The sequence below is a fragment of the Podarcis muralis genome, chromosome 13 (assembly GCF_964188315.1).
Source record: "Podarcis muralis chromosome 13, rPodMur119.hap1.1, whole genome shotgun sequence".
NCBI classification, from domain to species: Eukaryota; Metazoa; Chordata; class Lepidosauria; order Squamata; family Lacertidae; genus Podarcis; species Podarcis muralis.
The window spans coordinates 15,840,693-15,855,529 of NC_135667.1; the positions used below are offsets into that span (position 1 = coordinate 15,840,693).

Below are 14,837 nucleotides of genomic sequence, written 5' to 3' on the forward strand. Positions count from 1 at the left end.
GAGGCTAGCAAGGTTAGGTGGTCCCCGCTGCGGAATTTTTTTTGTCACCCCCCCAATCTTTTTTTTACAGAGGGTACCCCAAAGTTGCGCCTGCCTGGTATCAATAGGCAGGGAGTTCCAAAGTCTGCCTATGCTGCCACACTAAAATATTGATTTTTCACAAGTGCAGGTGTTTTATGTGGAACCAGTAACTGCGCCAGTTTTCTGAGATCAAAGCAGTTGAGTTGGGAATACATGGGGGAAGGCAATCTCTCAAGTAAACTGTTAAGAGCTTTGTAGTCCAGCATAAGATGAGTGGGGTCAGGTCAGTGGCCCATCCAGCCCTAGAAACATGGCTTTAGGGATTATTATTGCTTAATACAGATAGGTGGCCGTGTTGGTCTATCCTCCCCCATAGACTGGTGTCCAAGCTAGAGGCGATTGGACTCTCCAACTCCACCTGTCTCTGGGTTTTGGATTTTTTGTCAGAACGTTCTCAGAGGGTTAGAGTAGGGTCACATATGTCCACAGCCCTTAGCCTTAACACCGGCTCACCACAGGGTTGTGTGTTGAGTCCCCTGCTCTATGCTCTCTATACGTATGACTGTACAGCCATCTATTCCAGCAACAAAATCATCAAGTTTGCTGATGACACTACGGTGGTAGGGCTCATTTCAGGAGGGGATGAGTCCGCCTATCGGGACGAGGTGGAGCGGCTCTGTGTTTGGTGTGGAGAGAACAATCTGGCTCTTAATACGGCTAAGACCAAGGAATTGGTGGTGGATTACAGGAAAAAAAAGGCGGACATTCAGCCCTTGTATATCAACGGGGAACGGGTGGAGAGGGTGGCGGAATTCAGGTTTTTGGGAGTAACTATCGATCAGGGCATGACTTGGAGCGCAAATACCACTGCTCTGGTGAAGAAGGCCCAGCAGAGAATTTATTTCCTCAGACTTTTAAAGAAGAACAATCTGAGTGAGAGACTGCTGGTGTCCTTCTACCGAGGCTCCATAGAGAGCATTCTTACATACTGTATTTGTGCTTGGTTCTCCAGTTGTACAGCTAGGGAGAGGAAGGTGCTCCAGAAGGTCATAACCACAGCCCAAAGGATTATTGGTCATCCTCTCCCATCTTTGGAAGAACTGTACGGTTCCCGTTGTCTTAGGAAAGCAAATAACATCCTGCAGGATTCATCTCACCCGGGACACAGTCTGTTTGCACTACTGCCTTCTGGCAGGAGATATAGAAACATCAAGTCAAGGACAAATAGACTGAAAAACAGTTTCTATCCAAGAGCTGTGGCCTTTTTGAATGCTGTAACTCGATAGTGTGACCTGGGAGTTTGATGGGTGTGGGTGTGGGTGTGGCTGGAATGTGGTTTGTTTGGTTGTTGTTGTTGTTTTGCTTTTGTTGTTTTAAGGGATGGCATCCAATTTCGTTGCACTTGTGCAATGTTGCACTTGTGTAATGACAATAAAGAATCTATTCTATTCTATTCTATTCTGGTCTTCAGATACCTGATATCAGATATCTGAAGAAGTCTGCATGCACACGAAAGCTCATACCATAACAAACTTCGTTGGTCTCTAAGATGCTACTGGACAATTTTGGGAAAGATACCTTTTAAGGACTTTTTTTAGGGAAAAAAATAAAGACTTGATTCTTTTAAAGGATTTTTCTGGAACAGTTTTTTAAATGATCTTTTTCATTAGAATTTATTGACTTATTAAAAAAAAACCAAACTTTTTTTTGTTAAGCACCTTTCAACATTCTCAAGCATTAGCACCAACCAATAGTCATTTTAACCACCAATCGTAAAGAAGTCGCTCCAAAGCAGTGTTGTGGTGCAGAGACAGAAAAACAAGTCTTTGGGAGCAACTAGATTCTTATGTGTCAAACAAAAGCACCATGCATTGCCCTAAAAGTCCAGGGAACACGAGGTGCTTCTAAACGTCCTTTTCATTGGACATGCATCAATATTATTTGCACCTGCAAAAGTTTTGGGGCTGTCCTACACACTTCCTTTCCCACCAGTCCTAGAACTTCCGGATGAAATCCTATAGCTGTTCATGCCACAAATGTTCTAGGGGAGATTGGGGGGTGGTTCCCTCTTTTGCTGTGCCACTCCAGAAATCGACAATATGGTAGCCACAGGGAACAACTAATAAAAGGCAGAATTAAATCCACCACCGATGTGCTATTATTCTGTCTAGGAACGGAACACCATTGCGGAAGGGCCCATTAACTATTTCCCCAGAAGGGCGGCTAATCCCATAGCTCATGAGAGAAGCACACCCCAGGGACTAGGAACTTGAGCAGCCAGCCATCTTTAATAAAAAAAACACCACGTTTAAATAATTAACAACAGAGAGGCTTGTTTCATGTACTACCGATTGCAAAAAAAGGTGGGAGGGGAGAGATAATACACACACACACACACACACACACACACCTCGGAAAGTGGCAACATCTGATATTTCTAGGATTATATCCACCAGCCCAGAATTGCTCTTCCGAAAGGGGGGGTGGTATCAATGTCAACTCCTTAAAGGAGCAGATATTTTCCAAGCTCTAAACGGAGATGGGAAAGCTGAAAGCAGGCAACAGGCAGCCCTGCCTGACACCCCGCTTAAATGCACAATGCAAGGGGGGGTAGGGAAGAGAGCCCCAGGAAAACCCAAATCCTGGCGGCAGAAGCAGAAAGCCTCTTAGAGAGGCAGGCAGCTCGTTAGAACGCTGAGGAAAATACGCCGTAACCAGAAAACAGACCCCTCTCCCATCAGCCGAGACTGGGAGGCAAGTGGCAAAGAACACACACTCCAACAATGCAAAACAGGGACTGGGAGGCCGGCACCAAAGCAGGAAACACACAGAACTCAAACCAGCAACGCAGGGGGAAACTCACCACACACACACACACACACACACAAAATTTCAGGAGGGGAAGCGCACACGCACTAAACAAAATAAAGGGGAGATCTCAAGTAAGTTTGGTCTTGCCCGCCAGAGCCGCTGCAGCCAGGGAGTGAGGGCTGGCGAAAGGGTGCCAAGGATGGAGACACGATGGTTTGCAAGAGCAGCGGTTCCCTCGCGGAACTGGCAGGGGGAAGTTGATCCCGCAGCAAAATAAGCAGGAGCTGGAGCAAACGCCAGATCGCCGCCGCTGCCAGATCCCCAGCGAGAGCTTCTTCTATACCAGGGGTCTGCAACCTTTAAGACAAAAAGAGCCACTTGGACCCGTTTCCGAAGGAAAAAAAACTGGGAGCCGCAAAACTCATCATTATAAAAATAACTTTTTTGTCACTTTTTTATTATTTCTTTGTTTGACCCCTCAGAATTACTCCTCCTCATAGAAATAAACGTTAAATTAACAAGCTACCTTTTTATGTGTGTGTTCTTCACTCCCCTTCAAAACAGTGACCAGCGTATATGTCCCCTTTCAATGCAGTGACCAGCATACATGCCCCTTACAATGTAGCGGGTGGGCGGGAAGGTGACGTCGGGACTGTGCGTGACTAATGCACGCACCGCCCCATGCGACGTCACAGCCAGTACAGCGCCCGCCACAGTGGGGAGTGTCGGGGTGCACAATGCGCCTCCTCCCCTCACTAGTATCCACCCCGGAGCCGCGGCAAAGGTGTAAAAGAGCCACATGCGGCTCCAGAGCCGCGGGTTGCAGACCCCTGTTCTATACAGTGGAACCTCGAGTTATGTACTTAATTTGTTCCGGAGGTCCGTTCTTAACCTGAAACTGTTCTTAAAAAAAAAAATAAAAATTAACAAATCAATTAAATCACATTAATTCCAAATTACAGAGCCAAATTTTTGTTGAGGGTACCCATGTTTCGAGCTCCGAAAGGGATCTGGTCATCTTATTGCTGCTGCTTTGATGTTCACAATTCTGTCCAAATAATTTTCACAATTCTATCCATTCCTTCTTTGTTGTTTTCCTCATCTCTTTTTGTTGTTTTCATATATTTTTCCTTTCTTTACTTTGTGACCTCTGATAGTCTCCACAAGCGAGTTGAAAACAAGCATTTTTATAATCCTGTGTGGATTTTTCCATTCATCCAAGAGTCATATTCAGACAGCAGACGCATTTCTTCACTTCCATAAGAACAATCTTAACGTCTGCTCATTAATCTTCGCAGGCCTGTCACTCCCTTCTCAATCTTCTCGGGGGTTTCTGCCAAGAGTCCGATATAATAACAAAGCCATGGCCTCCTCCCCCCTTGATCGTCAATCCTACAACAAAGCCTGCCAACATGGCGACTCTCTTTTTATAACTGTGTCATTCCAGAAACCTTTCATTCTTTTCCAGATCTCCATAAGCCAAGCTTTTGGTTAGTAATTCATTTCCACACAGTTTCTTAATCATCCCGCTTATAGTCAATTGTCCAACGGTTCTTCTTGGGGAGGGATTGTTAGGTAATCACATAGAGAAAAAAAGAAAAGTCCCCCCCCTTTCCCTCCTGTTCCGACATACTGTACCAACCCTTTGATGTATCTTCTTCTTGATATATTTTCCTGTTGAATCCAGCCCGTCGCTCAACTTCACAGAGGTCAGTTCAATTAGCAGTCTAAACTCCCATTCTTCACTCGAAACATGGGCATTTGCTTTCCCTAATTGTTATTTTGAGCTCCTGCAATCAGGTCGCGCAATCAGAGACGGCATCGGGAGAGCCATCCCACACGAGTGCTGTGCGCCTAGTGCCCTCATCCCCTTCTTCTTTCAAACTCAGGGGTGATTTATCGGCAACCGCAGGTGAAGGCAGTGTTTTCCCCATTCCCTGGGGAAACAAGGGAGGCTACATACTCCCATATTAGCCTCTTAATTGCCTCGTGTGAGACGGAGAGATGGTATTGTCTGCTATCTTCCAATGCGCCCCTAGCGGGGCCCCCAACCTGAAACTGTTCTTAACCTGAAGCACCACTTTAGCTAATGGGGCCTTCTGCCGCCGCCGCACGATTTCTGTTCTCATCCTGAAGCAAAGTTGGAAGTCCGTTTGACTTCTGAAATGTTTGAAAACTAAGCCACAGCTTCTGATTGTGCAGGCACCCCTGAAACAATAGCCAACAGTCGCATTGGACATTTGGTTTCCAAAAAACATTCGAAAACCAGAACACTTCTGGGTTTTCAGTGTTTGGGAACCAAGGCATTTGAGAACCAAGGTACCACTGTATAAGACAACTTCCTATGTTGCAGGACAATCCAGCAATGGTGGACCTCCTTTGTCCCTAGTCCAATATCACAAAATTCCCATACTTGGTTTCCCATTTTATAATCAGACTGCCTTGTCCAAATTCCCCCAAATTGGCAGGCAAAATGTGTATATGTTTGTGTATTTGTGGATGGGTTGGGAAAACAGTTTAGCAACTCCGTACATTGTTTTGTAAATGAGATAAGAGTGTCTGTTGAATAAGTATATTTGTGCCTTCTGGGTGTTTTTTTTTATAAAAAAAATAAACACAGATTATGTTTTCAGTTCCAGGTGAAACAAAAAATGTAAGGTCTCATATATATATATATATATATATATATATATATATATATATATATGGGACAAGGAGAAGGGGACGACAGAGGACGAGATGGTTGGACAGTGTTCTCTCACTTCCAGGTTAGCGCAATTGGCTAATGGCGGATTCCCTCCGAGCTCCGGAGGGAATCGGCTCCACAGGATTTGGGTCTTGGCGACGCGGGGACCCTTAAAAATCACAGGCGGTGAAGCCTGTGAACCTGGTGACTCGGCGGGCACCATTTGCGCCCCCCCGACCTGCGAAGGAGCCTTTTTAAAGGCTTCGGAATGGGGGACGGGGTGAGTGGCGCGGTGCTGAGTGTCGACTGCTTCTCCTGCGGAGTGAAGCCTCATGCCATGGTCGGAGAGCGCTGACTTCTTCTTGTGAACAACTGGATTTTAAAGCAGCAACCCGTGAGTAGTACAGAAATTGGGTTTGTAAAGGAAAATTATTATTTTTTGAATTAGGCACGATCGGGGAAGGCGCAAACAGGAAGTCCGTCTCCCCGTCTTGTAAATAATCTAAAGCAAGGACCAGCTAACTAAGGTCGAGAGGATTTTTTCTTTTTTATTGGGTAAAAGACATTAATTTCACGATTTGGCAGTTTAAGTAATCTTACTGGAGGATAAGAGCTAATTTTGGGAGCTGAAGTGCCACACACACACACCCCGGACCCGGGAGTGATCCGCGAGAGAGCCTGTTGAAGAGATATTGAAGAGTTTCACAGCTGTCAAATTAGCTGTCAAGACGGAAAAAGAGAACTTTGTTTTCTATTGTCTCTGCTGGTCATATTCGTTACAATTTGTCTATATTTTGTTGAAAACAAGGAAGAACTGATACAAACTAACTTGATTTTTGGATTTGAACTGGAAGGAATACTAAGTAACCAAAATCCCTCTAGAGGGGGTTTTGGGACATTACAAGAATGGCTGAAGGAGGGAAAACTCAAGCTAAATTGGACAGAGGTTTTTTTCTCTTGGGAAAGTTACAAGGCCAAATTGATGTTTTGGCTACCAACGTTGCAACTCTGGACTTAACAGTAAACAAATTCATTGAATTTGATAAGGACTTGATCCAGGAAGTTCATGCAGCTGGACAAGAGGAGAAATTTGAGAACTTTGAGAGTGTGGAGAAAGAGATACATGTTGTTTCTGAGGAAAAGGAAGGAGGAGATGTAATGTTGCAGATGACAAAGGAGAGCCAGAGGCCTGACATGATGGCTATAAAGGAAAATAAGAACTTGATGATGGAAATCTGGACCGAATTGGAGATTGAAGAATGGAGAGATCTCCTTATGTGGAGATCTGAAGACCCAAGGATTACAAATTTGATTAAGGTGGAAGTTGGAGCTTTGGGGACATTTGGACTTGAAAGGAGTAAGAAACAAGATTTGGGCTCCACTTTTAAGTATGGAGGTCTGGCTGGAAGAAACATTGACCCCATCGGGCCAGAGCGTCTCCGAGATCTGGTGTTTAATACTAAGGACTATCAAAAAAACCGGCAGAGAGGAACTGAGAGAGAATTAAGAGCCTCGGACGTGAGATCTCTAGGCTGATAGCAGATTAAGACTGATGGACATTTGTTGGGGATTGAAACCGGGAAAGGGGACAGGGTGGGGTTTGGGGATCCAAAGGGTGCATAATTATACATAATCTGTCTTCTTCTTTTTATTCTGTTTTGTTATTAGTATGAAAAGTGGGGAATTCGTGGAAGGGAATTTGGGTCGACTTTAGAAAAAGGATTTAAGAATGAGCACTGATGTATAAATTTTGATGTTTATAAGGTAAAATTGGTTTTTTAAAATGAACTAAATATTAAAAGGTTAAAAATTGGGGATAAGAACTTGTTGAACTAACAATTTGAATTGGAATATAAGAAGGGGAGGTGTGGTGAAGTCAGGGAAATATGTTATAGAAAAATAAGGATTGTAAACTGTAAATGTTTTTAATTTTTTTTCTTTTTTTCTTTTTGGCTTTTTAATGTATTAAAATGGAAAATTCTCAATAAATATCTTTTTTTAAAAAAGGACAGTGTTCTCGAAGCTACGACCATGAGTTTGACCAAACTGCAGGAGGCAGTGGAAGACAGGAGTGCCTGGCGTGCTCTGGTCCATGGGGTCACGAAGAGTCGGACACGACTAAAGAAATATATAATAAATGTTCATAAATGTACCAAGCAAACACGTACATAAATATATAAACCGCATTTCTGAAGCAGCACAGGAAAACAGCCTTGAAACCATTTTTGGCTCCCAAACTGACCAAATGATTTCTCTGCAAGGTCAAGGAAATGGAAAAGCCTCCCCATTGTCTTTTCCTTCACAAATCCTGTCTTAAGGGTATGTCTGTGTATGAATAGGGTGAGCCTGTGACCTGGCTCAGGAACTAAGTATTTATCATTATAAAAGACTGGCCAGGCTCCCCAGGGTATCCAATCAAGTAAGCCTTAACAGATAACCTGCCAGACAGGACGTAAACAACACACTCAGATTTCTGTTGTAGACCGCCTCTTCTGTGATGTAGGTATGATGTTTCTGGGGGTGGTCTTGGACTCCAAGGCGGGCAATTTAAAATGTCTATATAAGGGCAGACACACCTTGGTTCTGGGTCCTCCTCCTGCTGCTGCATGTGAAGGGGGACACCCTGTTGCAACAGTTCAATAAAGATCAGGCTTACCAGCTGCTTTGCTTCTCAATATTCTCTGGTTGGACTCTTATTTTCTCCGACCGATGGAGAACCTGCAAAGGACTCTATAAGGGCTCTTGTGTCCCCCATAAGGGAATAAGGGCAGATTTATGTTTATTATACAGGCTTGAGGTGTCTTCATTTGGTGAAAAAGTGGGCTGGAGTGACCTATCAGGGTGGATTTGTTTGGAATTATCTCAGTCACTTATTTCCAATTCAGCCATTGTTCCACTTTATTAGCTGTTCTGCAATGCTTCCCCAGGAGAGAGAGAGCAAACAACACATTTCCATCAGCAGGCAAACAAAAAAAGAGTATGATCTGAGGCAAGGAGGAAATGCGAAACCCTTTGTCTAAATTTCCTTCCATAGAAGTTCAGTGAAAAACAATTCATAGAGATGTTCACAGAGGAATTTATGAAGTCTATTAATCCCTTTATACACATGTACAGTAAACAGAAATGGTCATTTTGGCTGCAGATTTCCCCCACACTTCAAATGACCCTTCCCACAGCATCCATTTCTTGCTCACTGTGGTGTGAATGGAAGAAACTACACACAGAAAAGAAAACACACAAGTGGAAGGTCAATTTCAAATTTTACTCGTAGTTTACAGCAGAAGAGCAATGCTTGGGTAGCAGTAGGAAGCAGCTGCCGACAGATGGGAAAACACTTGAGAGGCATCATGTTTCCTTAACCATTGTTAGAGAACTAAGGTACTGATGGAACCCGGAGCATTTGAGAAAGCGTTGAGTTTCCCCTCCCCTGCCAAAAGACAAAGCAGAGGAGGAAAACAGGAAAAAACACTCCTTCTGTGCTGGGGTGGTGAAATCTTTCTTAGTGCAGCCCAAAATGCCCCCAGCCCCAATTGTCTGCAGAAAGAGAGGGAGGGAAAGAAAGAGCGAGCGAGCGAACAGGCAGGCTTTCCTGCAAGCTCCCTCCAGCGTTGGCACCACCTGCTGCAGGAGCCCCAAGCGCCCGTGGACTCGGCCCTTCGGTGCTGCTTTCCCGAGGGCGGCGCTTGCAGTTCACGGGAGCCAACTTGAATGAAATATGGGGGCAGCCCAGGTAAGCCTTGCCCCACATAATCGATCACAAGATTGTGGGAATGTTCTGGGGTGCAGGAGAGGATATATTGACTAATTATATCCTTATCCAACTTGTGCTAACAAGTTCCCAAAATATCAGCAGAGTTTATAAACATTCCCCTTTAAGTTCACAACGGTAACGTGTGCACAGGCTCGCTAGAACCTCTATAATAATTACTCTGGTAATTTCCCCTTTGTTCCCTCTTAAAATACAAGACACGACACAGTCTTTATAAAAGTATAAAAGAGTTTACTCATGTTCTGTTCACAATATGATCCCAGAAGGCAGACAGCTTAAAAAGGTTACATACATTCAGAATCTATCTTGTAGCAAGATAGTCCTTATCTCCTCTCTTGGCTGGGAGCCAAAGGGGCATCCTTAGATGTTTCCTCATCGAAGGAAAAAAGGCAGAGAGAGAGTGGCTGCCTGGGTCATAGGACTTGTAATTCAGCCACATCTGGAGGGCCAAAGGTTCCCCACAAGAAGAATTCATCGATCCACTAATAACACCTGGGAATTCTCTTCTTTCCCACCTCCCATGAGGCATCTCCAGGCCTGTAAGGCAGGCGCCATCCATACAAGGAGCTGAGTTTTGCCACCCACACAAGGGAAAGTTATATAGACAAAATGCTGTGTTTGAATGCACTGTATCTGGAATGCTGTAAGAAGATGTTTACCTTAAGCAATTGTTCCAGTCTGAGTGAAACTAGAAGACTGGTGGTTCTCCATTTAAGTGAGTTAAGTTACCTCATTGCTGGAATCCCACACTGCAGTTTCCACAGCAGGAAAGGAAACTTGAGAAATTAGAGATGGCTAACAGCAGCAGAGAAACTCTGCAGTGATGAACAAGCTTTGGATCTCTCTCTGGGACCAGAGAGAGAAAAGTTTACTGAACTGCATAAAGGACGGAACCCCATTGCTTGCAATGTGCTCAGTGGCGTAGGGTGTCACTCTGAAGGGGGTGACATTCACGCACACACACCCCGGGCGGCCGCGCTGGCGGGCTGGGCTCTGCTTGGCTCTCCGCAGTACAGTGGTACCTCGGGTTACATACGCTTCAGGTTACAGACTCCGCTAACCCAGAAATAGTACCTTGGGTTAAGAACTTTGCTTCAGGATGAGAACAGAAATCGTGCTCCAGCGCTGCGGCAGCAGCAGGAGGCCCCATTAGCTAAAGTGGTGCTTCAGGTTAAGAACAGTTTCAGGTTAAGAACGGACCTCCAAAACAAATTAAGTCCGTAACCCGAGCTACCACTGTACAACATTCCTAGAATGAACATCTTTACACATGGGGAGGAATGTTTGTCCAGCCAGCAGGTAAACTTCCTGTTTCCTTCTGGGCTGGGACAGACTTCCTCTGCATGTGACTAGAGGTGGGTGTGGCCTCACCTGTGCAGGTAACAACAAAAGCACAGGGCAGGGCAGCTATTTCTCTCTCTTTGACTACATGCATGAAAGAAGCAACATCTGCTTAGCCAAAGATGCTCTCTTGGCTTCCAGCCAAGAGAGGACAGAGGGACTGTCTCCTTATGAGATAGTTTCAAGGTGTATGTTACTAGTCTAAGCCAAGTCTGCCTTCTGGGATCCAATTGTGAACAGAATGTGAGTAAACTCTTTTTATACTTTTACAGAAGACTGTGTCGTGTCTTATCTTTTATGAGGGAATAAGGGGGGGGAAATACCAGAACAGTTATTATAGAGGCTTTAGCGAGCCTGAGCAAACGCATCCGCTGTAAGTTTAAAAAGGGGAATGTTACTCTGCTAAACTGTGAACTTGTTAACACAAGTTGGAAAGGCTATAATCAAACAATATATCCTCTCCTGCATCCCTGAACATTCCCACACATCATGGTTCCTACAAGCACCGAGGGGGCTAAACACAAAGAGAAAATAGAATTGGCCTTTATCAAAGAGGACAGATTCATGTTCCTTCTCACTCCAGTGTCCCCGAGTCAAATGTGACGGCCTCCTCCAGGTTCTTCCCACTGTCGCTACCTGCATTTCCTTCCCCAGAGTATATTGCCTTGTTTTTCTTGCCCCAGAATGTGCCCCAGAATGGGGCTGTGCCTTGGCTGCCTCTTTATCCTTCCAGGTCGTCAACGAGGAACCTGTTTTTCACCTTCAGGGCCTCGTACAGCTTATCCTTGCAAGCTTGGTTCCAGCTGGGCAGCAACCTGTAGAGCTCCCGCATTTTTTCCTGGCTGGTGCTTTTGGCGGAGATCTTTTGGTACTGCTCGTCATCCAGGACATCGCCATGCATCACGTCCAGGATCCCCTCCACGGTGGCCGTCCTCTGGATCAGGGCCTCCCGGTGCCGCTCAATGAAATGCTGCTCCGGTGGGGCTGGAGGCTGTGTCTCTGCCAAAGGAAGAACCAGAATCAAGGGATCCAGCCACACACCAGACACTTACACTTGGCTCTGTGAGGGAAGACTATGGGATCCTTAAGGGTGTGCACAGGCGGGGGAAGGGCCACAGCTCAGCGGTAGAGCATCTGCAGGGGATGCAGAAGGTTCCAGATTCAATCTCTAGCATATCCAAGTAGCAGTGGGAAAGCTAGTCAGGGTAGACAGTACTAAGCTAGATGGGCCTAAGGGTTGACTCTACACGAGGCAGATTCTTTTGTTCCTGTGTACAGTGGTACCTCGGGTTACATATGCTTCAGGTTACATAGGCTTCAGGTTACAGACTCCGCTAACCCAGAAATATTACCTCAGGTTAAGAACTTTGCTTCAGGATGAGAACAGAAATCGTGCTCCGGGGGTGCAGCAGCAGCGGGAGGCCCCATTAGCTAAAGTGGTGCTTCAGGTTAAGAACAGACCTCCAGAACAAATTAACCTGAGGTACCACTGTATGTGGAATCTGTGGGAATGTTGTGGCTAGTAGAAGAGGATATATTGATGAAATGTTACCCTTCCTCTCTCATGCTAGTGAGTTAGCAGCAGAGTACATTCCTCTTTGTATTGTATGTGCGTCTGCCTTGCTCCTCTCTGCAATATCCTGGTGAGCTCTCCTCATTTTCCTAAGGAAAGCTCTTGCCATTGGCTAAGTAAAGAATACAGACACAGCTGCCTTTGCTTTTTCCATGGCTAAGTATGGCTTACTGCAAACGACTATTCCCATTTTGTGTGTGTGTGGGAAGCCTGGACAATTAAAGCAGCATGAAATTGACAGGCATTTGCAGTACAGTGGTACCTCGGGTTAAGAACTCAATTCGTTCTGGAGGTCTGTTCTTAACCTGAAACTGTTCTTAACCTGAAGCACCACTTTAGCTAATGGGGCCTCCTGCTGCCGCAGCACCGCTGCTGCACGATTTCTGTTCTCATCCTGAAGCAAAGTTCTTAACCTGAGGTAATATTTCTGGGCTAGCAGAGTCTGTAACCTGAAGCATATGTAACCTGAGGTACCACTGTAGTGTGGATCTGGCTTAAGTGAGAGGATTACTGCAGGCTGGAGCAAAGGCCAACACCTAGCAGAGACCTGGAGGTTAGCTTATGGATGTTGATGGGGGACGGACAATATTTAAGAAGATAGAGGCTGGAGCTCACCATTTCTTCCAGAGGTGGTACTGGTGGAAGGCACTGGGATCTGAGGGTTACAGCAAGCAGCTGGAACAGAAAAGAGAGTTGATGTTCTGAGTTTTCCGTTCCACACAAACATCATTCATTATTATAGATAAAATTAAAAATGTTTTCTTTCTGATACCTCATTAGATTTTTACCCCAAAACTCTTGATGGCAGGGCAGTTCCACCTCTGGGCTGCCCAAACCATCCCCAACAATAATCAGGAATGGATGGAACTGGAAACATTTTCACTCATTTATCAGGAGCATAACACCATCTCTGCATTTCAACGGATGTGCTTTTTAGATGCATGAAACAAGCAACCCTTTCATGATTATAAGGCCACTAAATATCAGAAAACTAATTTTTGGAAATGTAGAAAGGAGAAAAATACAACAGCTGAGAGGCAGCCATCTAAAATGAAGGTGATGTAAAGATGCACAGAGGATGCAACGGAAAATAGTAAGATATTTAATACCTGCTATATGCATTTATTCTGTGGGAATTTTGAAATACTTCCAAATGGAGAAAAGTGGAAAGAAGATCATAGCTTCCAGTCTGCAGGACAAGTATGCCAAGACATGTGGCATGGGTGGACGTGTGTTGACAGCCCTGTGGTTCTAAGTTTTAATTTGTAAGATTACTGAAAAGAAAAACACTCTGTGGACAGACAGAACTGATTGAGAAATATATTAGGTACGATTTCCAAATAGGATTTAATTTCCACATTGGGGTGGTACTGCCTGCTCCGCAGTGGAACCTTCCCTGTGGAACGCCCTACCATCTGAGGTCAAGGAAATAAAGAACTACACAATTTTTAGAACGCATCTGAAGGCAGCCCTATATCAGGAAGTTTTTAATGTTTGACGTTATCTTACATTTTTATATGTGCTGGAAGCCACCCAGAGTGGCTGGGGAAACCCTGCCAGATGGGCGGGGTATAAATAATAAAATTATTATTGTTGTTGTTGTTGTAGCGAGGAAGAAGGTACGTGGTGAGGATCTGCTGATTTCAAAATCACTCCTCCCCCTCTTTATGTGGCTTTCCTTGCAAAAGTGTACCTAATATTTCAGAGGCACCTCACTAGACCTTGAAGAAAGAGCTCCTCGGACTATCTCCTGATGAGTTGATCGGGACGGACCTTAAAGAGAACCTGGGAAAGTCCCTCCCCCCCCCCCGCCTCCCTTCCCCTCGCCCAATGAGATGATCCGGATCCACGCTTGTCTCCCGGCCAGGCCTCCCCCTCCTCCCTTACTCTTCTCGCCGCCTCCGCGGAGCTTCTGCGCCTGGTCCTTGCAGTGGATCTCTTCCAAGACCTGCGCGGTGAGGCGCAGGGCGTAATCCTGCTTGTAGTAGCTGATCAGGAGACTGGACAGATCCACCGCGTCCGCCTTCTCCAGCCGCCCTCGGGGGATGTGCTCGTGGCTTTCCTCGAGCGGGATCTCGGCCAGCTTGGCCTTGAACTTGCGCAGCTCGCCGTCGTGCAAGTTCTCCAGGGCGTCCATCAGGCGCTGCCGGGCGCTCTTGGCCATCGCGCCCCTTCAGCCCGAGCGCGCGCCGGGGAGACCCAAGGAAGGAGGCCCAGGATCGCCCAGGATCCGTTTCCGTCCTCCGAGGAAGAGGGAGGAGCCGGACGAGGAGCTGCCGCCGCTTCCTTTCCGCGCTGAGAAAGAGGCGAGCACTGAGCAAATGCAAGAACCCGGCGCTTTCGCTTCTGCCTTTCGCGATCCTGTTTTTTGTTTGCAACGCGTGACTCCTGCTGGCTAAGTTGAGATGAGCTGTTTGATAGGGCGAGCTTCTTTTTCAATAGCCGCAGGAGAAGGCGGGCCGAACCACCCCCCCGGTTTAAAAAGACCTAAGAAACTTTTGTGTACAGTGGTACCTTGGGTTACATACGCTTCAGGTTGCAGACTCCACTAACCCAGAACTAGTACCTCGGGTTAAGAACTTTGCTTCAGGATAAGAACAGAAATCGTGCTCCAGTGGCGCGGCAGCAGCAGGAGG

At 45.8% G+C, this 14,837-nt stretch overlaps 1 protein-coding gene across 2 annotated transcripts; it reads right to left on the reverse strand.

Annotated features, from left to right (window-relative positions):
* Positions 1 to 8,766: 8,766 nt before the first annotated feature.
* LOC114583246 (apoptosis-associated speck-like protein containing a CARD) lies at positions 8,767 to 14,531 on the reverse strand. 2 transcript variants are annotated; one of them, XM_077917958.1, is made up of 3 exons: positions 14,089 to 14,525; positions 12,817 to 12,876; positions 8,767 to 11,627 (listed from the first exon to the last, which is right to left on the reverse strand). In XM_077917958.1, the coding sequence occupies exons 1-3, from the start codon at positions 14,363 to 14,365 to the stop codon at positions 11,350 to 11,352; spliced, it is 615 nt and encodes a 204-aa protein (XP_077774084.1). In that variant the 5' UTR covers positions 14,366 to 14,525; the 3' UTR covers positions 8,767 to 11,349. The 2 variants fall into 2 exon arrangements, with proteins under 2 accessions (XP_077774084.1, XP_077774085.1); XM_077917959.1 differs by lacking the exon at positions 12,817 to 12,876 and having other exon boundaries at positions 14,089 to 14,531.
* Positions 14,532 to 14,837: the final 306 nt, after the last annotated feature.

What these genes read in the sequence shown, in the direction of transcription:
- LOC114583246 (XM_077917958.1), bottom strand. Translation starts at nt 14,365, where the DNA reads ATGGCCAAGAGCGCCCGGCAGCGCCTGATGGACGCCCTGGAGAACTTG. An exon ending in CCGCGGAGGCGGCGAGAAGA is followed by an intron (nt 12,877 to 14,088) that starts GTAAGGGAGGAG and finishes TTTCTGTTCCAG; the next exon opens with CTGCTTGCTGTAACCCTCAG. An exon ending in TACCACCTCTGGAAGAAATG is followed by an intron (nt 11,628 to 12,816) that starts GTGAGCTCCAGC and finishes TTCCTTTGGCAG; the next exon opens with AGACACAGCCTCCAGCCCCA.